Below are 24,106 nucleotides of genomic sequence, written 5' to 3'. Positions count from 1 at the left end.
TGGACGCCGGGGCAGAGCCGTGCCTTCTCACCTTCACCTAGACTGGCTGCCCAGGTCCCGGGCCCTGGCGGGGCGGGGCTAGGGGGCGGTGCTACGAGGCGGGGCGGGGCGAGGGGCGGTGCTACGGGGCGGGGCGCTCCCCGCACTGCCGGAAGACTGCGCGCGCGACGCTCCCGTCTTGCGTGGTGACGTCAGCGCGCCCGCGCCAGCCGAGGGAGGAGTAGGAGCTGTGGTCCCGGAGGCGCCGGGGTTCGGGTAACCCAAGTTGAGCTAGGGAGGGAAAGGGACGAGCGGGGAGGCCCCCCCCCCCGCCCCGGATGCGGCGTTGCTGGGAGCTGGAACAGGAGTCCTCGGCCAGCTCAGCTCGCTTCTTGCCTCCCTTCAGACGCCTCTCGGGCCGGCCATGGAGTTTCCAGACCTCGGGGCTCACTGTTCGGAGCCGAGCTGTCAGCGCTTAGGTGAGGGGCGGGGCAGAGGGGGCGCTGCGGAGCTTGGGACTGGAGGGGCGGGGCGACGGGGGGCGGGGACTGATGGGCGGGGCTTAGGGCTGCGAGTGAGGCTGGGTGGGTCTCGGCCTGGAGATAACTAGAGAAGGGCGGGGTTCAAGGTTGTGGGCGGTGGCTTGGGGGCGGAGCCAAGGAAATCGTGGACTAGGAAAGGGGTTGCAGTGTGTTGCAAACAGGGTGGCAAGTTTCCCACGCACGTGGTAGAACGCTACATCCAGGCCCTCTTGACCTGCAATGCGACCCACTCCTTGCAGATTTTCTCCCGCTCAAGTGTGATGCATGTTCTGGCATCTTCTGCGCAGATCATGTGGCCTACGCCCAACACCACTGTGGATCTGCTTACCAAAAGGTGAGGGGGCAATCAGGAGGGTGAAAGGCAGCCGGCGATGGGTTCATGAAGAATCCCCCAAATTTGTGTTTCACATTTCTCCCTCCATTATTGTCTTCCAAGGTTCAGTGCTGGGGAACATTGTATTTTCTTGTGCATTTTATGAGAGCTACATCCAGGTTCTTTCAGGACCAGAGATTTGTTGGACTGGGGGCAGGACACAAACTGACTCTTGCTCCTTGACTATAGGATATCCAAGTGCCAGTTTGCCCCCTCTGTAACGTGCCTGTGCCTGTGGCCAGAGGGGAGCCCCCTGATCGGGCTGTGGGAGAGCACATTGACAGAGACTGTCGATCCGATCCAGCACAGCAAAAACGCAAGGCAAGTGATGGAGGGGTTGCTATAAACCAATGCAACTTATGAGTGCGTGGAAGTGTAAACAGCTATCTCCAGTAATGGAGCTGAATAAGGGCTTAGAGTCTCATAAACAAACCTTTCCACCTTTCAGATCTTTACCAACAAGTGTGAACGTTCTGGCTGCCGGCAGCGAGAGATGATGAGACTGACCTGTGATCGCTGTGGCCGAAACTTCTGCATCAAGCACCGTCACCCACTGGATCACGATTGTTCTGGGGAAGGGCACCCAACCAGCCGGGCAGGGTAATTGCCACTGCGTCCTCTACTTGTCTTGTTTCATCCTTGGTCTTTGAGTTTCAAATGTATGTTTTCTCAGACTTGCTTAAAGGAATGTCCTTCCTGACTTCCTGGGTAAGCAATGTTCTCGGAGGCAATGCAGGGATGTCTCTCCTTTCTATAGACTTGCTGCTATCTCCAGAGCACAAGGTCTGACTTCTACAAGCACTACTCCAAGCCCAAGTCGGACCTTGCCTTCTTCCACTTCTCCCAGCAGGTAGGCCTGCCAATATTTCTTCTCTCCCTTTTTCCCTCTTCACTTCTCTGACCTTAGCCTGTTGAATGTCTGCCATAGAACCACAACCCAGTCTCCATCCTGGACAGCCCCTCCAGTGATTGCTTTGCAGAATGGCTTGGTGAGTTGGGCAGATTGGATGGACAGAGGAAACTCAGGCAGAGTAAAGTCCAAGGAAACTGGCCTTCTTTTTCCCTTTGCAGAGTGAGGATGAGGCTCTGCAGCGTGCCCTGGAACTATCCCTGGCAGAGACCAAACCCCAGATTCCAAGGTACTTATTTGGGGGAAACGAGAATAGGATGTGAAGGCCCGGTTTGGAAGGAAGTAGGTAAGACTATTAGGGTCTACTGCAGAATAGTAGCTAGAAACTAGGACTCAAAATTAAGACGAACTATCTGACCTTTGAGAAATTCTTTAACCTATAGGTCCTTATTTTTTTCTATGGAGACAATAGATCTTGTCTGTAAGAGGTTCTGAGAAGACTGAGGTAGCATTGTTGGGCACTTGTAATGCCTAACAGATCACATGCTCGAATCTTAGCTGATACCCAACTTAAGGTGTTCCTCCTTTCTCAGTTCTCAGGAGGAAGAAGACTTGGCATTAGCTCAAGCACTGTCAGCCAGTGAGGCAGAATACCAACAGCAGCAGGTATGTGGTTGCTGGGTAAGGACAGGGTTCTGCGCTGGCAAGGAATAAGAAGTTGGTGGCATGGTTTCTTCGAAGTGATGGGGAGTATTGGGATGATGGTTATCCTTTTGCTACCAGTGTGACCCTAGTCCATGCTGAGTTCTGAAATGAGATCTGTCCTCTTTTCTTTGACTTTATGTCCTGTCTCTCCTCCTCTTTCCCCTCTCCTTATTCCAGGCGCAGAGCCGCAGCTCAAAGCCATCCAACTGCAGCCTGTGCTAGGGTCATGGGCTTGGGGAGGAGGCTCAGCTGAGGACTGTGGCCCTCACATCTCCAGGGTACACAGGATGAGGAGGTGCAGAGCAGCCTGGAGTGCAGAGGCACACAGGAGTAAGATGGAGGCCGCTCCCGGAAGCAGCAGGAGAAAGCTTGCCAAGCTGAGGCTATGAAAGGCCCTGCCAGCTCTCCAGCAGCTGCGAGAGTGACTGTGAAGCGTTCATTGGTTGGGCCCTTAGTTGGTGCTGGCTAGGACTCCTTCCTAGCCCCTTCATCATGTCATCCCCTTTATCATTGGGCGACCTCAGGTAGCAGGCAGGGAGAGGCCTGGAAAGAATAAAGATCTCAATAGTAAGATGTGTGAGTGGTATGTTTCTCTCTCCTTTCCAGCCTCAAACAATTCTGTGTGCGTGTGTGTTGGTCCTGGGGCTTGAACTTAGGGCATGGTTGCTGTTCCTGAGCTTTTGTGCTCAAGGCTAGTGCTCTACCACTTAAGCCACAGCTCTATTTCTAGCTTTTTTGGGTGATTAACTGGAGATATGAGTCTTACAGACTTTCTGCCTGGGCTGGCTCTGAACTGTTATTCTCAGACTTTAGCCTCTTGAGTAGCTAGGATGGCATGAAAATTCCTGTCAAGCATGTTCACTTGACTTAAGGTCTCCTTGCAGTGCCCCCACATGACCAAGCCATAGTCACCCTTCAACAGTCCACTTTTATTTCTCCAAAGTGCTTTTCTGAAAGGTCCCTTTCCCTTGTAACAGTAGCACCAAACCCCTAGAGGAGGATGAATTAGGTCAGGGAAAATGGACACATCTTATTCCCCTGAGTTAGTCTTTGGGAGGGAAGAGGCCACAACTTTTGTCACTGTGTCTTGGTCGGGGGCTTGGTGTCTTCAGAGACTTCTTCCTGTCCCCGCTGTTGCAGCTGCCACATATTGGCATACACCCCACCTCGGGACAACAGAGCCTCATGCCTAGGGGTGAAGAGACAAGTAAAAGGCCTACCCATCAGTTTCACTTCATCAGCCTATAGAGAGAGGAGGGGGGATGGACAAGGAAGACCCCTTCCAGAAGCCCCTGCCCAGCTTCTCACCGTCCTCTTTCTACGATACAGCCATCCTTGATGACAAGAATCTGGTCAGCATTAACCACAGTTGAGAGCCTGAGAAGGCAGAGATCAGTTACTATCTGGTCCTACCAGAAATGGCCCACGTTAGCCACACTGGTCCTGTAGGCCCGTACCTGTGTGCCACCACAATGGTGGTATGGTTGGCACAGACTTTGGCCAGAGAAGCCTGGATGGCTCTCTCAGTAGATGTATCCAGCGCTGATGTCGCCTACAGAGAAGGGCTGAGTAAAATACTTGTACGAGGGAGGAAGATGCAGGAGCCAGTTAATGCCTCAGGAATAGAGTACAGGCTTAGGAACTACACGAGGTTTTGGTGAAACAGATGATTGCTATGCTCGGAGAAGAACTTCCCGGCAGGAGTGGCTTGGGCACAGACAGAGGCAGCAGGGAGGCAGCTGCCAGGACCTCACCTCATCCAGCAGAACGATGTCTGGAGCCTTGAGAATTGTGCGGGCAATGGCTACGCGCTGCTTCTCCCCACCGCTTAGCTTCAGTCCTCTCTCGCCCACCTGTGTCTCATACCCTGTGAATACAGCCCACCTCCTCAAGTCACTATAAATAAACTTGGTTTCTGTAACTAGGTAGGCAAGGAAGGGATGGAGCAGAGGTCACAGGGTTAAGATGACTACGCCGGGCAAGGGAGGGGATCGTGCAGAGGAACCTCACCTTCGGGGAAGGACATGATAGCATCATGGATGCCTGCAGCCTGAGCAGCAGCCTCCACCTCCGTGTTATCAGCTGTGACACGGCCGTAGCGAATATTGTTGGCAATGGTATCATTGAAGAGGACAGTGTCCTGAGGCACCACTCCAATGTGAGACCGGAGAGAGGTCTGGGTCACCTGGAGCCAAAAGATGATACACCCTGCCCTGTGAGATTTCCCCCAGGCCTGGGAGCTAAGGTGAGCTAGCTAGAGCACATAGGGTAAGCAGCCCAGGGTAAGAAACCTGCAATCACCACTGCACATCCTAGTGGAGTAGGAAAATCACTCAACCTCTCCTGAATCTGTTCCCTACCTTCCAAGCATAAAAATAATCATGCACTCAAACAAAACACAAAATTAAATAAACACTCTCTTTGCCTACTTCCTGGACCATTGCAAAAGATCTTAGCTTGCTGGGTGCTGGTGGCTCACACTTGTAATCCTAGCTACTCAAGAGGCTGAGGTTTGAGGATGAAGGTTTGAAGCCAGCCTGGACAATAAAGTCGATGGAGCTGTGGCTCAAGCAGTAGAGCACTAACCTTGGGTGTAAAAACTCAGGGATAGTGCAGAGGCTCTAAATTCAAGCTCCAGGACCAGCATACATGCACGCACAAGTACACATGTGCATACATACACGCATATACACACACAGATCATATTTTGAATGACACCACACATATCATCCCCATGACTACTTCCTGAGTGAAACTGGCCAAACGGTGCTAGGAAGCTACTAGCTTTCTGCAGGGTGACATTTCTTTTCTCTGGATGTCTAACCCATTCCTCCATCTAGAGACAATTAGTCTTTTCCCAGAAACCTTACCTGTGAGATGTCTTGCCCATCTATTCGGATGCAGCCAGAGTTTATGTCATAGAAGCGAAACAGCAAGCGCAAAATTGTGCTCTTCCCTGCCCCAGATGGGCCCACCTGTTGCATTGGGAAAAAATAGAAAAATTCTCAGACTGGCTTCTTTTGGGTATAAGCGGGGACTGGGGATTGAACCCAAGGCCTTGAACATAGGAAGCAAGCACTTTCACTTGAGCCACACCGCTAGTCCTTTTACTTTTAGCTTGTTTTTCAAATACAATATCACATTAACTTTGTCAAGGCTAGTCTTGAATTCCAGTCCTCCAGCTTCTGCTTCCTGAGTAGCTGGGATTATAGGTGTATACTGCCACATCCTGATGGCCCACTGACTTTAAAGCTCCTTACCAAGAAGTCATTAACACATATGCAACATATCACACTCAACTGTTTCTTGTCATAACAGAGTTCTGACTCTCCAGCTTAGGTCATGAGCCAATGCAGGAACTGAACAAGAGAATCTTGAGAGCTAAGTGTAAGCCAAGGGGGGGCTGGGTCTCCTCACCAAGGCCAGAGTCTGTCCAGGCATCACAGTGAAGGAAACATCCTGTAAGGTCTCCCGCCTACAAGGAACAGTAAGCAGGGTTAATAGGCCCCTCCCATTACCCAAACTACCCCTGGGCCCTGCCCTCCCCTGCCCTCACACTCTCTCCACAGTGGTGGGTTGAAAAGCCAGGGTTCAGAGTAGGATGAGAGACAAAAAGGCAGCATGTAAATGGACAAGGGGAAAGGAAAGAAGAGGGCTGACCCATCAGCGTAGCCGAAGTGCACATTTTCAAACTCAATCTGGCCTTTCTGAAAGCGAAGGGGCCATGCTCCAGGAACATCCTTCACCTGGGAGAACACAGCACTTGGTTGCTGTTACTGTCCTGGAATTTTCCAGACAAAAGAAACAACCAACCCCCTGGCCCGGGGTTCTCTTTCATCACTCACTTCGGTCTCTGCTTTCAGCAGGTCAAACATGTTCTCCATGTCAATGAAGTTGGTCTGAATCATCCTGCAATAACAGTGAAAGTTGGGGCACCACTGAGGACCTAGGAAATAACAATGTACCCTGAACAGGTGAAGGTTAGGGATCAGGTTACCTGTAGTAGGTGCCAAGCCAGTTGAGAGGCATGTACAGTTGAATGATGTAAGTGCCAAAAAGCACGAAGTCCCCAACCTGCAGAGACCCAGAGAAGCAGATGCACCGTGGAGGCCTGTGGGCTGCTCTTCCGGCTCGCGTACTCACTCGCCATTTAAAAGTCTAGTGGTTCATAGGCCCTAGGCCGCGCTTCCCTGCCCCTCACCCTTTCTTCCATGATGCCGCCTTACCTGTAACTTCTTCTCACTGACAAAGTATGCACAAAGCAGGGAGCCAGCGAGAAGCCCCAGTCCAATCACCAAGTTCTGGGTCTGATTCAGTAAAACGAGCGAAGCACTTGACTTCCACTCCAAACTCTAAAGGCAGGATGTAGGAGGGAGGAATATCCCATTTGCACCGACCATTATCAAATCCCAACCTGAATCTAGGTACCATCTACCTCACCACCTTGACTTTACTCCTCTCAACCTGGCAATGCCACAGGCCCAACTCACCATCTTAGGAGATCATACTCTGACATCCTCACCTGATATTTGATGATGGCCTCTTGATAGCGTTCCATTTCATAACTCTCAGCATTGTAGTATTTCACCTGACAGATTCAAATACAGCACATGGCTCCCAGCTCATTCCCTCCAGATTCCTCATTCCCGGCCTCCCGATTTCAAGTACCACCATTCTCCCCCAGATTTTCATCACCAGTGTGATGTCTCAACCACAACCTCCCCATCTTTCCTCCCACCACTGCCTCAGAGGCTTAGTTACTGTTTCAAAGTTTAGCAGAGAGTCCACTGCTCGTGCCCGGGTGGCGTTCTCCTGTGTGTTCATAGCACGGCGAAACTTGGTTCTCCACTCAGTGACCACAATGGTCAGGACTGGAGAATGGCAAGAGGGAGGGGGGATAAAACATCATCCCTAACAGCAGAGACCAAGTGGACATCTGCTACCCACTACAGATACTAAACCTGCACTAGGGTCAAAGGACCCAGTCTCCGGGACAGCTTCAAGTTTACTGAGGAAATATAAAAAAAAAAAAAAATGCAAGAAATCTATGGAGGCTGAAGAAGCCTTAGTATGTGTGGATAACTTTGAACTGTGAACAAATGAAAACAAGTTGCATCTTGCTATGCAAATGAGGTTTCCCCTTGACTTGTGACCACACTGGGGACCTAATATGAAAAGGTGTCCTTTCTTGGCCTTTATCCAGCTTGAGCTAAGGTGAGAAAGGAAGCGACCTGCCCACCAACCCGAGAACAGCCGGAGACTTAGCAAGTCCACCAACCCTCAGCCTCCTGATGATTGTTCAGCTGAGCAGAGGCAGAGCTCATGCTCAAGGGAGTCCCTACTTAATTCAGAGAGAAGGTGTCACAAGGTAGCACTCACTGAGATAGAGACTCATGCACACGAACACAATGAGGCCAAACCAGGCATTGAAGAACATGCTGAAGTAGATGATGCCAATGATGATGTCGGCCAGTGTGGGGAAGATATTGAACACCAGGTAGCTAAGAAGGTAACAGAGCAACAAAAGAAGGTTTGGGGGCTTAGAACCAGCAACTTTACCTTTGGGAGGTTCAGTGTAATGTTCCATTTTCAGCAGCATCAGGCTGGGATCAATCTAAATGCCTCTCAACAAGTAAATGGCTCAGTAAAATGGTTGCATGGCCAAACTAAAGAATTCTCTGTATCTGTTATTATGAATGAGGGAGATCTTCAGGCATGGATGAAAATGTATCTCCAGAAGGTTTTATTAAAGCAACTTTGAGAATGACACCTATGGTGATATTTTATTGTTTAGAAAAAAACTTCCATAGTAGCACATTAGTTTTATGAGTTTGCACAGATAAAAAGTACAAATAGGCCAGGTACTGGTGTCTCATGCCTGTAATCCTAGCTACTCAGGAGGCTGAGCTATGAGGATCATGGTTCAAGGCCAGCCCAGGTAGGGAAGTGAGTGAGACGCTTGTAGCCAATTAATCACCAAAAAAGCTGGAAGTAGAGCTGTGGCTCAAGTGATAGAATGTTATCTTTGATAATAAAAAAAAAAAGCCTAAGAGCAGTGCCCAAGCTTTAAAGTCAAGCCCCATGATTGGTACACACAAAATAACAAATAGGTCTGCTTGTGTCCAGCACACTGAACACAGTATGGATGGAACTCTGGAAAGTGAGTGCTCAAGAAAGATGCTGTTTGTGTTATCTGAGCTACTATGACAGCACTATACCTCATTCAAAACCCCAAACCAAAAGTAACCATCCCCAGAGGGGCTATGTCTTTAGCTGGCTCCAGTCTCCTCTGACAGTTCCATCCCATTCCTGAAGCCCCCACCACGCATGCCCACACGTGCATGCCCTTTACACTGGAGTGGTACCTGAGCAGCCCTGTGACACTGGATGTGCCCCGGTCCACAATTCGCAGCACCTCCCCTGTCCGACGGCCCAGATGCCAGCGCAGTGAGAGTGCATGCAGGTGGGAGAAGAGGCGCAGCTCCACCTGCCGGGATGTGAACTGCTGCACCCGGATCCACAGGAATGTGCGCAGGTTGCTCACGAAGCCTGGGGGAGCCATAGGAGCTTCAGGGCTTCGAGGCTAAGAGACATCAGCCCAATACCAAGATGCTAGAGATCTGAGACACAGAGGGGTCTGGGGAAGGCAGGTTCAAAAGAGTACCAGAATGGAGGCATGCATTCCTATGGGAAAGCTGATGCCAATCAGGGTAAAGACAGAGTTCCTCGTACCAGTACTGCCAGCGCCACCCCCCTGGAGGAACTTGAGGATGACATAGGTGGTAACAGTCCAGGCCAGGGAGCTCCAAGGGGCCTGCTCAGTCAACAAGTTCACTGTGGAGAAAAAAAATCAGGACTGACTCTCTTCAAGACAGTACTCCCTTCAAACAAAATGCCCCAGGTGCCAGCCATAGCCTCTGACTATCCAACCCCAAACTCTATTTCATTGCCTCTTTTGGTAAAAGCTACCCCAGCCACCAAGCCAATGAAGAACCAGCAGGCTGAATGTATTCCTCTCCCTCACCAATGTCCCTATAGAAGATGGGGACCAACACGTTTAGTGCTCTGTCCAACCCCATGAGCCCCAGGCAAATGAGCACAACAAGTTGTAGAGCTGGACTTCCTCGAGGCCACAGGTAGCCACTTAGTAGGCGGAGCTTCCTGCCAAAGTCTCGCCATGTAGACCGCTGCTGTGTGGAGCGATCCTAGGATGATGACAAACACAAGGGAAGGAAGCTCAGTACACTACTAGCTAAGAACCTTCCAGGGAAGAATGCAAGGGATGGCTACAGCTCCCAGAGATATAGCTCAGTGGTTTGCCAAGCATGCAGTATGCCTTAAGTTTGAACCCCAGCATTGCAATAAAATAAATAAATAAATAAAAGGAAGGGCTGGGGGCTGAGAGTCCATGAGTGAGCCCCAGTGGAGTCAAAAAAGCCATGGGGTTACAACTGAGCATTGTGAGGAGATGGAATAATGACAGTGAATAAAAAAATAGACTCCAGGATTCAAAGAAGCTAAGGGTATAGTTGAATGACAGACTGAGTGGTAGAGCACATGTTTAATAGTTCAGGAGGTCCTGACTTTGATCTCCCTTACAAAAAAAAACCAAAAAAACCAAACCAATAATAATAATAATAATAATAAACCACGCTAGGATTCAGAAGATGGTGTACCTGGTTCCTCTCTACATCTGGGTCCTCTTCGTGAACCTGTAGGGTGTAAGACTGGGGGCGAAGTCCAGGGGCCCAAAGCCCCAGGACAAAAAGTCCTCCAGAGACGAAGTATCTAAGAATCCAAAGGCCAAACTGAACCTACAATGAAATGCGCGAGGAAGGTAAGATCACAGGCCGAAATCCTATTGTATTATTATTACTAGTGACACCCAGGTCCTCCTCAGAAGCCCTGCATTTAACAAGGAAAAAAAACAAAACCAAACAAAAAAAAAAAAAACCCACAATGACTCAGCACAGACACGCCCCACCAGGAGGCTATCGACTCCCAGACAGAGCCAGACACTCCCTTCTTCTTTTCCCGAGTCATCCCAAGCCCCGGAGCTCCAGACAGCGCTGCCATGGACGCTTCCCCTTCTCCCACAAGGGCCCTCACCTGCTGGCCCAGGTCCGCCCTGGCCCACCACCACTGTGGGCTGTTCCAAGACACCAGGGTCAAGTTTTCCGCTGCAAATGCCACAGTCCAGAGGAGCAGGAGACCCGGGCTGTGTCTGAACTTGATCCAGACACCCATTGCCAGACTCTGCCGGGCCTGGCTCCGTTCCATCACGAGCAGCCACAGGCCACACGCGCTGGCCAGACTCCCCAGCACAGAGCCCAGCAATAGGTAGCCTGGCAGCGGGGCCCCCCGGGCGGTGCCCATCCGGCCAGCCAAGCCTGCCAGGGGCAAGGCCACCTGAAGTGTGGCCAGCAGCAGCTGCAGCACATAGGGAGCGACACGAGGGCCAGCTGCCCAGGACAGCCCGTCGGGGCCGGCTGGTCGCTCCGGACGCTTGCAGGGAAGAGCCAGCACCAAAGCCAGAATCCCCAGGGTCATCAGGGTCGAGGGCAGGAGCGTGAAGAAGAAGCAAGGACTCAGGCCATTCTGCTCCCAGGCCGGACCCAGGGGTCCTTCGGTTTCGCAGTAGTTGCCCACAGTCACCATGGCGATGTGTGGATGCTGGCCGAGCCTGAGGACACGGCGGGGCCGGGAAACGGGGCTGGCCGCTCGGGGAGGGCCACGCGTGCCGGGGTGTTCCGGATCATGGAACCACCCAGCGCTAAGTCGCGGGGGGTCGCTGAGAGACGCACGTGGATTCTGCCACACACCGCCCACTCGCTTCGCGCACGCGCTCGCCACGCACTCACGCAGGGCACGTACGCCGTCTCCGCTCGTCTCGCTCCCTGCGCGGGACCCTCCGGCCAGGCCGGAGCGCTGGAATGCTCTGCAGAGGATTCGCACGCCCTCTATGGGAGAGGTCCCACCCACAAGCCACGCCCTCTGCTTTATCCAGGGCCCCTATTGGCTAAGTGTCTCCAGGGACGGGGAGACTTGTGCACTGGACTGGTGCAAAATAGGGGGCTAAGTCGGTTTGGTCCCAAGCTCAGGGTGGGAAATCTAACCTCAGGTCCTGCGGGAGACCTCGACCTCTACTGAGTGGAGGACTGCAATCAACCCTTCCTTTTATTTATTTATTTTTATCCCAGTGTTGGGGTTCAAACTTAAGGCATACTGCATGCTAGGCAAACCACTGAGCTATACCTCCAGTAACTTGGAAAACAGCTCTTTTGTTAGCCAGCTACCTTTCCATACCGCAGGAGCATCGTAGTCACCTGCTTGCAAATCCCAGCTCTGTCATCTAGGAATCTGGAGGAAATCACCCATAACCTACTTCTATTGGTCCCCACACCCTAGATGCATAAGACAAGCCACGACCTGGTCAAAGTCCCTTCTTTATTAAGGGTTATCAAGCTGTACACGGTCCCCACCCCGGTCCACTGTGAGTTGGGGCAGAAGACACTCTCCCGAAGCAGCAGATCAGAGCTGGGGAAGGGGGTGGGGCAGAGGGTAGGAGCTGAGTCCCAGCATGCAATGTGGCAGCCTAGGGCAAGGCTATCACCCGCTCTGTCTATTAGGGGACAGTGGGATGCGGGCTACAACTCTTGCTGGGATGTAGACAGTTGAGGTCACACTCCAATCCTGTCAGTCTCGTGTGGGATGGGTACAATATAAGCAGCAAAGGGGGCCAAGGAAGACCTCAGTCTCCCAGGGGCCCATCCTAAAAATTGGAGACGATAGCAAAGAATGTTCATCCTATTCCTGCAACTTAGAAACTTTCCTTCTTTAGTGTCAAAAGATAGCATAGGGGTGGCTGGGAATTAGGGTCTCTTCCCTAAAGCAAAAGCCAAACGGACGGGAAACAAGCCAACCAAAAGGGAGCAAGCAGCACACACATGCCAGTGATGTGCAGGGAGAAGAGAGGTGAGCAGGCTGCAGCACTGGGCAAGAACTAGGGGTGAGGTAAGGGCCACAGCCTGAGCTGCTCATTTATTCCGGGTAGAGGGGCAGGCTGCAGGGGTTGAGGGTCCAGGCCCAATCTCCCCACTCCACAGTTGGCACAGGTTCTCCCTGCTTGGCAGCTTCTGTGGTTGGCAGCCCTCTGTAGTCTTGCAGGGGGTCAGTGCAAAGGTGGCAGTCTGGGACTGGGCTGGGGACCAGTTTCTAGCACCACACTCTGAGCCAAGGGGATTCTGGGATGAGGCTTGAGTTCTGTGTGCTCCTGGTTCCTAGACCTCAACTTCTTCTCCTGGGGCTGTGGCAAGCCCAGTGTTGGCACCTCCCTTGGCCAGGCACGAACACACAAACACCATACATGTGGAGCCAGGCAACACTCAGAAGAGCCCTCCCATGGTAGATGGATGGGATGGCAGGGCAGCAAAGGCCTCCATCCTGGGCATGGGGACACTCTTCAGCACTGTCTATACCTGTGAAGAGAAAATGGTGGGGAGAATTCTAGAGGGGGTGAGATTGATTGGAATATATTATAAACAAGTGTGGAAAGGTAACGGCGAACTCTTCCTCTGTATAAAACTAATGTACACTAATAAGGAAAGACTGAAAGAAGTCAGAAAAAAAGGAAGGAAGAGGTTGGGAATGGGAGATATTTTCCCCATGGGAGCCTAGAGATAGAGAAAAAGGGAAGTTTGATTCCTGGGGAGGTAAGCAAAGAAAAAACCAACCCCTGAACTTCAGAGCAACCGAGGAAGAAAGGGAGTGTATTTTGCAGAAAGTGAACAGGGTGGGAGATACCTCCCTTCACCTGGAAAGCTGTCACTTTAGTCTGGAAATTGCTCCTTCCGGTAGTTGTTCTTGGACCCTAAAACCCTTACCTTATGCACCTGAGGGGGAAGCTCATCCTCTGAGCCTTCCTCAGGCACAGGCTCAGGGTGCCTTGACGCTGGCTGCCCATCTTCAGCCCACCCTCCTAGGGGCAGCCGGGAGAAATGAGAGGGAGCTCGGGGTATTGTGCCAGGATCTAGAGAGACAAATAGGAACACAAACAGGAATGAGAACTGTTTGGGAGGTTAGTTTTCTTGGGCTCCATCCTTCTGACTTCTTTCTTTTTAAAAAACAAATTCTCTTTTGTGTAGGGAGCTAGTGGTTCACGTCTATAATCCTAGTTACTCAGGAGGCTGAGATCTCAGGATTGAGATTCTAACCTAACCTAGGCAAATGGACCTGCAAGGTTCTTATCTACAATTAACCAGCAAAAAGCCAGAAGTGGAGGTATGGCTCAAATGGTAGAGTGCCAGCCACTGGTAAGGGGAAGGGGTGGCACAAAGCTAAGGAAGAGGCCTAGAGTTCAAGTCCTAGCAAAGGAACAAAAGAAAAGAAAAAAATCCTTTCAGCTGGGCACCAGTGGCTCACGCCTATAATCCTAGCGCCTCAGGAAGCTGAGATCTGAGGATCGTGGTTCAAAGCCAGCCTGGGCAGGAAAGTCCATGAGACTCTTATCTCTAGTTATCCACCAGAAAACTGAAAGTGGCACTGCTGTGGTTCAAGTGGCTCAAGGTAGAGTGCTAGCTTTGAGCTGAAGAGCTCAGGGACTGTGCCTAGACCTAGAGTTCAAGCCCCAGGACAGCAAGAAAACAAAAAGCAAAACAAACAAAAACACCCTTTTAATCAGGCACTAGTGGCTCATGCCTGTAACCCTAGCTACATGGAGGATCAAGCTTCAATAGCATGCATTATCCTAAGCTTCATGGGATACTGAGATTGGGAAGATTGTGACTCCAGGCCAGCTTGGGCAGTCTATAAGACTCCATCCCCAGGGTAACTTGCTAGTCATGGGAGGCTTCTGTCATCCCAGCTGGCATGGGAAGCCTCAAACAGGAAGAACTCAGTCTAGGCACACACCTGGGCAAGAAGCAAGACTCTACCTCAAAGTAACCAGAGCAAAAAAAAAGGCTGGAGGGCTGGAGGTGTGCCTGAGCAGTAGAATGACTGGCAAGCCATGAGGCTCTGAGTTCAAACCTCAGTACTGCCAAAAAGAATGAGGAGGAGAAGGAAGAGGAAATAACATGGAGAATCATACATACTTCCCTACAGACTCTTTCCTTCTCTAGCCCTAGGTGGATACCTGTGATGCCCCCGTAGCGCCTCTGGAAACCTCCATGCAGGGCAGTGGTCTCAGGTGCTCCAGGCCGGGGTGCAGCACAGGGGTAGCTGGCAGAGCGCGGGATAGGCTGGGGAGCTCGAGTACCCTCTCCCCCCTCTTCAGGGGCACTCTCGCCACTCTCATCGCTCTCCCGGCGGTGCCACACGTGCCGCTCAGGTTCAGCCTGGGTCTGCTGCTTGTGGAGCTGGAGAAGTGGGAGACTCATTAGTTGGAGACAGAAGGTAATCTGAAACACCTGCCTCATCACAATACTTTCCATTCCCACTTACTCTCCCCAGCACACACACAGTCCTTGAACCCCTGACCCGGAGCAAGGTTAGCAGCGTACGGCAGACATCTGAAGCTCTGTGGGTTCTGTTCACAGCAGACCTCTGAAAGAGCTGTGAGTAGGTTGTCAGGACATTCATTTCACCTGTCCATTTTTGGCAAGAACAAATTGATCTCTTGGTGCAATTAATATACACTAAAAAGAAAAAAGGAATGACAGGGAAGTAAAACAGAACTGGAACGGGGAGGGGGCACCAGAGAGAGTGAGCACAGAGGGCTAACAAAGTGGCTGAATGAAGGTGAAAACAGTTTATGTAGTATATTGTGTGTGTGTATAAATAATAAAACCCAGAAGTGGAGCTGTGCCTCAGTGGTAGAGCATTAGCCCAACAACTTTCATTAAAAGAAAAAAGAAAGGAGCCGAGTGGACACCACAGTGGTTCACGCCTGTAATCCCAATTACACTGGAGGCCGAGATCTGAGGATCAAGGTTCAAATCCAGCCCAGGCAAGAAAGTCCATGAGACTTATCTCCAATTAACCACCAGCGCCGTGGCTCAAGTGGTAGAGCACTAGCCTTGAACTGAAGAGCTCAGAGACAGCACCCAGGCCCAGAGTTCAAGCCCTATAACCAAAAATGTGGGGAGAGGGGGCAAGGTAGGGTGGAGGAGTCCAAGGCCCAGGACTGGCCAAAAAAAAACAAACCTGCCAGCCCTATGGGGCTTATGTCCTAGTGAGGGTGGTTGTTTGAGAAGACTAAATCATAAGCAAATAAGGAAAAATACAGAATGTCAGAGATGGTATCATATGCTACAGAGGAAACAAAGCCAGGAAGATTCAGGAGGGTAGACAGGATGGCTCTTACTAAGAGTATTCAGAAAAAGTCTCGGGAAGTGGTACAGCAGAAGGAGGAGAAAGAGGAAGTAACTGATTAGGAGTGAACCTCCAAGCAAGGGAACTTTCAAGCTTAAGAAGGCCCTGGAGAGTAGACTCGGCTAAAGAGATGATTAGAATATATGAGAAGGGCTGGGGATATGGCCTAGTGGCAAGAGTGCTTGCCTCGTAGAATATATGAGAAGCCAGGCACCAGTGGCTCACTCCTGCAATTCTAGCAACTCAGTAGGCTAAGATCTAAGGATCACTATTCGAAGAAAGTCCATGAGACTTATCTCCAAGCAACCACTATAAAGCTACAAGTGAGCTGTGGCGCAAGTGATAGAACACCAGCCTTAAGTGAAAAAGCTAAGGGGCAGTTCTCAGGCCCAAAGTTCAAGCCCAAGGGCTGGTGTATGCACACACACACACACACACACACACACACACACACACACACACAGAACATATGAGAATAGAGAATGCATGGTAGGTAAGAGATAAGAGTAGGGAATGGAACTCAAGTCTTGCTTCTCTAATCCCAAATCCTCTATTCTGTTTTGCTCACCTGGTGCATGTAAAGGGCATGCAGGCTCATCTCCGTGGACGCATACTCCGACAGCACCAGGCTCTGCAGCTGTCCTTCCCACACGCTGCTCCCTGAGCTAGCTGTCCTGGCATCCACCCTGTCCAGCATAGACAGACAGCAGTCACCAGCATTTTTGACAGCACACATATTGTTGAGGGCTACTGCCATGCTGTCCCATCTGAGCCATTCTTTACTTACCCAGAGCCTGTCATGGTGCTGGGAACCCGGCCTACGGGGCCCTGCCCAGGTTGCAAAGGGGAGAAGGAGCGCAGAGCAGAGGCAACTTCAGCCCTGTGCCTGGAGCCTTGCAGCTCTCTGGGCAGCGGAGGACCCCGGCAGGATGAGCCAGCTACCACATTTGCAATAAGACTCAGGGGCTAGGAAAGAAAAAGGGTGGGCAGAATTTTCTGAGTAGAGATTCTCTAGTATTCTGTACCTCTAGAGCTAATGCCACAGACTGAACAGGCAGAGGAAACCTTGAACCCAATGCCCCATCCTCCAGTCCCCATTCTTAAGAGTCCACTGCATCCATCATCTCCCAGCCCCCAGGTACGCACCTCGGACTCCGATTGTAAGGACTGGATAGAAGTGAAAAGAGCGTTTTCAGGGAGTAGACCGCCTTGGGCCAGGCTCGCCGCTGCTCCATCCCGCTGAACCTGTTCCTTGAGGAAGCCCAGGAAGGCTGTGCTCTCACGTGGCGGCTGCCAGCCAGGGTTAGTGATGGCAAAGTGCATGAGTGACAACTCTGTCTTCCCATCCTCTGCTTGTTGGTACACTGAGGCCTCCGTCTGCCCTCCGGAGAGCCACTGCACAAGGGAGAAATGGTAAGCAGGCCTGTCCGTTTATAGGTACTCATCCCATGCCTTTGCGACTAGAGGGGGATGCTTGGCTCCTAGAGGACTGAGATTACAATGCATCACCATATCTTGTTCAATCTTGTTCAGAGGCCTCAGTGCCCACCTCAGGAGCAGCCACCTGCCAGGTCAGTTGCTTGTGCTATGCTGTTTTTCAGGGGAGCCTGGCTAATGGGACACTGAAATCCAGTGCAGGCTCCTGGCTACCAAGCAGTGCCGCTGCTTTTGTTTCACTGGTTGGCTCAGAAGGGGTAGGTAGTCTTTTGTAGTCTACCCTAAGACATGATATGTCAGCATCATTACCAGGCCACTTGCCCCACCCTTCTCCCAGTACCTGGGGATGACCGTGCTGGCGAACATCCATCTGAGCAAAGGAGCAGGTATCTCCGACACCAACGACCTCCACCGTGAAGTTGCGAAAGAAGTCTATAATCTCCAGGGCCCGAGGTCGCAGGCAGAAGATGAGAATGAGGGGTGTGACGATAGGGCTTAGCAGCTCCTCCAAGATGAATACCTAGGAGGGAGGGGAGCAAGGTCACAAGAAAGCAGGAGGGAGCCCAGCCCTCACCACCGAGCTACCAGTCAAGTCTCTAGCAGGCCCTAACTCCAGCTCCACTCACTGCCTTGTACTGGAAGAGCTGGGCAAATTCGTCCCGGGTCTGCGAGCGGTGGGCATTACCCTGCCAGTGGTCAGGCATGTAGTGGATGTGAGCAAGGATCACGCGGAGCAGCTGCTCAGGGCAGAACACCATGTGCTGGTCTGGGATGAAGGACCTGGGGAGATCAGGGTCAGAGTGAAGACATCTTCCCTAGAATGCTAGTCGGTGTGCACCCCCACATGGTGCCCCGGCCCACCTGCACACGGTCACAGTGACCCCCAGGAGTGTGACAGTGGTAAGGACGTGTTCCACAGCCAATACATCTTCGTCGTAGATGGTGAGGGCAATAAGCACAGCCAGGATGGAACCAGCGAAGAAGGCGCCATTCTTGGCCAGCAGTGTCAGCAGAGGTGACAAGAAGCAATTCATGTACTTGGAGGCAGGCTTGTAGCCTCGGCTGAGGCGGGACTGAAGCTCATGCTCCAGCTCATTGAAGTGGCGGAGGTAGCAGCGGCCATAGAGCGACCAGCAGCGTGCTCCCAGGGCCCCCGGCTCCCGCTTCAGCACCTCAGCGTAGCTGAAGAAGGCATACAGGATCTGCCAGATGAGGATGAGGGGGCACAGCAGGAAGTTCGCGATGCCAATCCACAGGATGCGGTTGCTGAGGCGCTGGGCCAGCTCTAGCCGTTGCCCTCCACGTTTGTACTCAGCCTTGAGGCTCCATTCATTGAGAAACAGAGAGCCAGGCCCCCAGAAGAGGATCAGCTCAAAGTTGTACTTGAGGCCACGAGTGAAGAAGACAGCCTCCCCAAGGCCTGGCAGGCGGAAGCGCAGAGGGAGGAGAGATTTGTTCACCAGTGCCACCATGTAGTTCTGGAAACGGAGGATGCGGTGGTAGATGTCCAGCTCGGTCAGCTCACGCTTGTGGATACAGATTTGATGTTCTTTCTGGGTCTGTACAATCCGGGCCTGCACTTCCTGCCATGTGCAGTATGGAAGAGCAGACTGCAGGGTGGGGTAGAGAAGAGGCAAGGTATGGAAAGCAGGGTAGTTACAGCAACTCCTTCACTTTGCATATATGTGAGCCTCAGGGTTGTGTGATTAGCTGAGTAGAACCTTCCAGCAGTTACTTCCTCATCTGTATTATCCCTCAAGTATACCCTTGGAAGGATACTGGGATTTGGGGCCTGGCCCTTTCCTGTCTGTCTTTGTGTTTCTTAGCCATGAGGAGGGAAATGGGCTCCCTCTCTCAGTTTTCCATGGTATACTGCCTCATGGCAGACCCAGCCACGACTGAGACAACCAGCCATGGGCTGAACCTCCAAAACCAGAGCCAAAGCTCTTTAGGGAGGCCTGAAGTTTAAACTCAGGGCCCCATACTTGTTAGGCAAGCATTTTGCTACTTAAACTACACCTCCAGCTTAACAACTTCTTCTTCTTTGTTTTTTCCCAGTCCTGGGGCTTGAACTCAGAGCTTGGGCACTGTCCTTGAGCTTCTTTTGCTCAAGGCTAGCACTCTACCACTAGAGCCACAGCACCACTTCTGCTTGTTTCACTTATGTGGTGCTGAGGAATTGAACACAGGGCTTCATGCATGGAAGGCAAGCTTAACTTCTTATTTTTATAGAAGGCTTATCTTGCTGGGCGGTGTTGGCTCATGCCTCTAATCCTAGCTACTCTAGAGGTGAAGATCAGGGGATCCTGGTCCAAAGCCAGCCTGGGAAGGAAAGTCTCAGAGACTCTTATCTCCAATTAACCACCAAAAAACCAGAAGTAGTGCTATAGCTCAAGTGGCAAAGCACTAGCCTTGAGCTGAAGAGCTCAGGGACAGGGCCTAGGCCCAGATTTCAAGTCCCATGACCAGGAAAAAAAATAAAAGGCTTATCTCAGGTATGTTGTCACATTAACAGGAAGCTAACTAGGATACCTGCCAATAATAGATATGGATGTTTGATATCCAGCCATACCTGTGATCCTTCCCCAAATGTCTTAGTTGTGGTGACCCAACTTCTCATCTTACCATGGGGATGCGTAGAGCATGCAAGTAGAAGGAGTGGATCTCCCAATAGCAGCAAATGTTATAGATGAACTTGATAAGCCGGTGGATCCAGAAGACACCAGCAATGACCAGGATAGTGATGAGGGAGCCATTTTCCTGAATCCTAGTGGGGAAATGAAGGGGAGGGAGGAGCCTTGGAGACAGGCTGCTATCCTAAAAGATTTTGCAAGGTTGAGCCTATGTTCTTGGGTAGAGTTGCTGCCTCATACACCAGGCTATTTCTTATCTACCAACAGAACTAGACCTCATTGTCTTCTGACCTACAACCTTACCTGGCACTACAGACTTGGGCAGGCAAAAAGGCATCTGGTAGAGTGACCTTGACGGGCTCAGTAGGATGCAGACTGTGGTTCACCATCTTGTTGGCAAATAGGATGTCGTAGTCCACACAGCTAACCAGGAAGGTGGTGAAGGCAACCACAAAGAGGAACTGCCTGGAAGTTGGGAAGGGGTGGGGCACAATCCAAGAGTCAGAGAGCTACCAGTTAAATAAAGAGGCACAAGAGTACAGCCTGAAAACAGCCTGACAAGATGGGAAGGAAGTCTAAGGGACTGGAGATTTCCCAATGGGCTTTCTCTGCTGCTCCGCCTCAGAGGAACTCGCAGGCTCAAATTGGCTCCTACATTTTGCTCTTTGCTTCAAGTGCCACAGATTCAGCCTGCTTTCCTCACTTCATAGTAATAATCTACTACCAACACTGGACTTGACTTTTAGAGTTTTTATATCTATGGTCTATTGTCTCCAGTTGCTGATCCTTTTGAGAGGGTATGTAAAAGTGCTTTGAGGATGTGAACTCTTTTCTCATTGAGAGAGGCCTCTTCCCTTTTGGTAATATTATAGGCTCCTCTCCTAAAAGGTTTCCTGCTCAGCATCAGGCCTAAAGTGCAGCCAAACCAGAACAGAGGTGTTTTTTTTTCCCCTCAAGTGCCATTTCTCAGACCTTCTGTCTGAACCATGAGTATACCACTGCAGCCCTGATGAAATGTTCAAGGTGTGAGTTCTCTTCAGTGCCATACCTGGTCCTGGACTGAACTATAAAAGTCTGCAGAAGGGGCTGGAAATGTTGGCCAGTGGTAGAGTGCTTGCTTCATATACATGGAGCCCTGGGTTTGATTCCTCAGCACCATATATATATATATATATATAAAAAGCCAGGAATAGTGCCATGGCTCAAGTGGTAGAGTGCTAGCCTTGAGCAAAAAGAAGCCAGGGACAGTGCTCAGGCCCTGAGTTCAAGCCCCAGGACTTGTAAAAAAAAAAAAAAAGTCTGCAGAAGTTTGAGCCCAGAACTGAGTTGCATTGGCAGGTGGGGAGTATAAGTAAAGGAAAGAAAGAGATTTATTCCTTCACTCCAACACCCATCTGTTTGTACACTTACATGAGCTCAAAGATCTCCCCAATGAGCATACATGTGAAGCCATTCTTCTGGTGTAGATTATAAACGTATAAGTGTTAAGAAAAAATAGTGCTGAGCACTGGTGGCTCATGCCTATAATACTACCTACTCAAAAGGCTGATATCTGAGGCTGATGGTTCGTTCGGTCATTCTGGACAGACTTTTATCTCCTATTAATCAGGAAAAAAAGTTCAAGTGGGAGAGTGCCAGCTATGAGTGAAAAAGCTGAGTAAGAGCACTAGACCAGCATTCAAGCCTTGGTACCAACACACACACACACACACACACACACACACACACACACACACACACAGAGTAAAGATAACAATCAGGAGCCAAGGGCAGAGATTTTTATGTCACACATCTAAGTTTAAGTAATGGCTCTGTGGCTTTCTAGAACATAGTTTTAAGTAAGTTAATTAACCTCTCTAAGGTTTTTAGCTTTTGTTTTATTTTTGTTTTTGTGTCAGGACTTGGAGCTTGAATTCAGGGTCTCTGGCTGGTACTCTACCACTTGAGCCACACCTTCGCCTCACTCTCTAAGGTTTTGCCTACTGTGGTAAATTAGGATTAGCTACACCCGTCTCATAGCAGTATTAGGGTTAAGAAAATGCGTACAAAGTATTTAACACAAAACTGACAAAGAATAAGTGAGAGGCATTAATTACTACAATTATTATTACAATTCTTACTGGGAAGGAAGATTACCCTTACAAAAGTTCCTTATAAACTACCACCACAAAGAACATAAAGCTCTCAGTAAATGCAAGGTTATCATTATTTTTTAACAATCATTATTTCACTAGTTTCCTTCAGCCCCAGGATGAGCTTCATTTCCCTTCCCAGGGATTAAAAATGACCCCATGTCAACTTCCCATTAGGGACCTGGCCCAGAGAGGAGCTAAGTACCCCCAGAGCTACAACACAGAGACACAAAGGATATTCGAGAGAAAAAGAGGTCAAGGTTTTCGATGTGGTGCCAAGGTGCTGTGGATACAAGAACAGAGATATCAGAGCCCCCAAAGAACCAAAGCCCATTGCTCCTTCATTAGTCCACCACCTACCCCAGCTCTGGCTGTCACATTCAAGAACTCACACTTGCTCCCCTCAGCGACATGCACCAACAGGTCTTCCTCTCCTGGGGGTGAATCACTGTAGGAGGCCTCAAGGCGCTGGTATTCAGTGTCAAACTGCGCCATCACCACCTCCCCCTGTCCACTGCGTCCACCTGCCAGTGAGGAGAAAGAAGAGGCTCTGGATCAGATCCAGGTGCTGCTTACCTGCTGCCCTGCTGACCAGGCCAGAAGAAGTGAGAAAGAATACTTGGGCTTTATTTCCATCACCAGGCTCCTTGGCTTCAAGGGAGAGCAGGAGTAATAACCCAAAGTGAGCAGTAAGCTTGAGGAGGTCCAAACTCCATTCCCAGAGTCTCTACTGGGTATCTAGTCACGTCTCCCTGGCCTGAAGTGACAATATGTCTCTTTGGCAGGGGGGTGAGCTGTTCCATTTTCTCTTTGCATGTCCCTCCCCTGTCCCTTCTGGAAAGCCTGCTCTCCCCAGAGACTAGTAGTTTGGAAGCATTTTGTAAAAAATGTTTGAGATAAGCACATGGCCCTACCAGCTCCATGGACAGTGTCTGCTCCACTCCAGTCCTGGATGCCCTGGCTGGACAGCTGCTGGAGGAAAAGGTGTCAGGCCCCAAAGAGGAGGGGAGGGGTGTGAGAGAAAAGAATCCAACCCTCCCACCCATCCACTCACCACTAAGAGGAGGGCAGGGAGACTACGGGGGGGAAGAGTACCCTTACAGACTACGACTGTACTATCAGGGGCCACTCATTCCCCTCTAGAATACCAAGGAGGAACTTAACTGACCCTGTGGACATGGAGTTAGTACAGGCCACAAGCCCTCGGAACTATCTCCCCATTGCAAATCTCCGCTTCAGAACTCAGACATGCCTCTCAGGGTCCACAACACACCTAATAAGAACCTTTTCTGAAGATCTTTCTGGGTAGTCCCTTCAACCTGCTTCCTAACACAGAAGACCTAGCAGACAGGCATTGGTCTTGGCCAATGTAGCCAGATCCTGTGGGAATCTGTGGGTTCCCTAGGTCCCTGGAGCCAGGCAGGGTCAAGGAGGTACTCACCCAAGCATTGCAGACCCCGGGGACGGTGGATATTGGCCCCGCCTGGCCCCAGTGGGATTCCTGGGGAGTCGGTGGGAGCTCTGTCCCTCAGGGAACTCACCGCGCATTGGGTCAGTGTCGAGCTGGGCCCATGTATCCCCAGTAGGTAGGGCCTGGGCTTGGGGGGGGGGGGGGAGGAGGGTTCTTGCGGATGTTGGAGAAGTCAAGCCAGACCTATAGCTGATAACCCTAGTGGGCTGAGTTGCCTCCCTACACCCAGCCACTGGGACCCGAGCACAGAGCACCCCAGGGTCGCCCGGCCCCAGGCCAAGGGCTCGGCTCCAACAGCGATAACCTCGCGCTCGCGCCCGGGCCGCCAGAGCGCGTCCCCGGTCGCTCGCGCGCGCCCGCTATCAAAACATTCCGGATGCGCGCCCCCGAGCCCTCCTGCGACGCCCCTTCCCCCCCTCCCCCGCCCCTGTTACGCGCTGCGAGCTCACTTGGGGCTCCGTGGACACCCCCGGCTAGGTCCGGCCTGGGCTTAAAGGGTTCCAATAACCAGTCTCGCGTGTCACCTCAGGAACCCTGACCCGGGCGATTCCAAGAGACTCGGTCGGTTCCGCTCGGCTCGGCCGGTCCTCGGAGCGCTAGGCCTGGCGCCTGCCACTCACTGTCGCCGCAGCTGCCTTACCAATGAGCGTAGGGGGTGGAGACACACTGGCCA

At 51.3% G+C, this 24,106-nt stretch overlaps 3 protein-coding genes across 13 annotated transcripts; 1 reads left to right on the top strand and 2 right to left on the bottom strand.

Annotated features, from left to right (window-relative positions):
• The first annotated feature begins 174 nt into the window (after positions 1-174).
• On the top strand, positions 175-3,020 carry Zfand2b (zinc finger AN1-type containing 2B). 4 transcript variants are annotated; one of them, XM_048344718.1, is made up of 10 exons: positions 175-264; positions 386-458; positions 761-855; positions 1,084-1,215; positions 1,343-1,494; positions 1,652-1,744; positions 1,823-1,883; positions 1,966-2,033; positions 2,338-2,410; positions 2,727-3,020. In XM_048344718.1, the coding sequence occupies exons 2-10, from the start codon at positions 404-406 to the stop codon at positions 2,781-2,783; spliced, it is 786 nt and encodes a 261-aa protein (XP_048200675.1). In that variant the 5' UTR covers positions 175-264; positions 386-403; the 3' UTR covers positions 2,784-3,020. The 4 variants fall into 4 exon arrangements, with proteins under 4 accessions (XP_048200675.1, XP_048200674.1, XP_048200677.1 ...); XM_048344719.1 differs by having other exon boundaries at positions 237-255; XM_048344717.1 differs by having other exon boundaries at positions 196-458.
• Positions 3,021-3,366: 346 nt separating this feature from the next.
• Abcb6 (ATP binding cassette subfamily B member 6 (Langereis blood group)) lies at positions 3,367-11,374 on the bottom strand. The gene is made up of 19 exons (XM_048344716.1): positions 10,559-11,374; positions 10,126-10,263; positions 9,474-9,654; positions 9,182-9,283; positions 8,815-8,998; positions 7,829-7,950; positions 7,211-7,320; positions 6,972-7,037; positions 6,676-6,801; positions 6,447-6,523; positions 6,295-6,358; positions 6,110-6,195; positions 5,867-5,924; positions 5,320-5,424; positions 4,460-4,634; positions 4,204-4,316; positions 3,907-4,001; positions 3,758-3,826; positions 3,367-3,638 (listed from the first exon to the last, which is right to left on the bottom strand). Exons 1-19 carry the CDS (start codon positions 11,105-11,107, stop codon positions 3,527-3,529), a joined length of 2,532 nt encoding a protein of 843 aa, XP_048200673.1. The 5' UTR covers positions 11,108-11,374; the 3' UTR covers positions 3,367-3,526.
• A 508-nt stretch (positions 11,375-11,882) lies between these two features.
• On the bottom strand, positions 11,883-24,046 carry Atg9a (autophagy related 9A). 8 transcript variants are annotated; one of them, XM_048344709.1, is made up of 16 exons: positions 23,883-24,046; positions 22,877-22,934; positions 22,355-22,486; positions 22,202-22,245; positions 21,241-21,305; positions 20,134-20,295; positions 19,823-19,964; positions 18,059-18,807; positions 17,824-17,977; positions 17,538-17,717; positions 16,907-17,155; positions 16,548-16,726; positions 16,329-16,446; positions 14,583-14,805; positions 13,333-13,478; positions 11,883-12,927 (listed from the first exon to the last, which is right to left on the bottom strand). In XM_048344709.1, exons 3-16 carry the CDS (start codon positions 22,455-22,457, stop codon positions 12,922-12,924), a joined length of 2,520 nt encoding a protein of 839 aa, XP_048200666.1. In that variant the 5' UTR covers positions 22,458-22,486; positions 22,877-22,934; positions 23,883-24,046; the 3' UTR covers positions 11,883-12,921. The 8 variants fall into 8 exon arrangements, with proteins under 8 accessions (XP_048200666.1, XP_048200659.1, XP_048200661.1 ...); XM_048344702.1 differs by having other exon boundaries at positions 11,883-13,478; XM_048344704.1 differs by having other exon boundaries at positions 11,883-13,478; positions 22,877-22,931.
• Between the last annotated feature and the right edge of the window lie 60 nt (positions 24,047-24,106).

The sequence above is a fragment of the Perognathus longimembris genome, chromosome 4 (assembly GCF_023159225.1).
Source record: "Perognathus longimembris pacificus isolate PPM17 chromosome 4, ASM2315922v1, whole genome shotgun sequence".
Lineage (NCBI taxonomy): Eukaryota > Metazoa > Chordata > Mammalia > Rodentia > Heteromyidae > Perognathus > Perognathus longimembris.
Note: the sequence above shows the minus strand (reverse complement) of the source record. Positions and strands in the feature narration are given on the sequence as shown.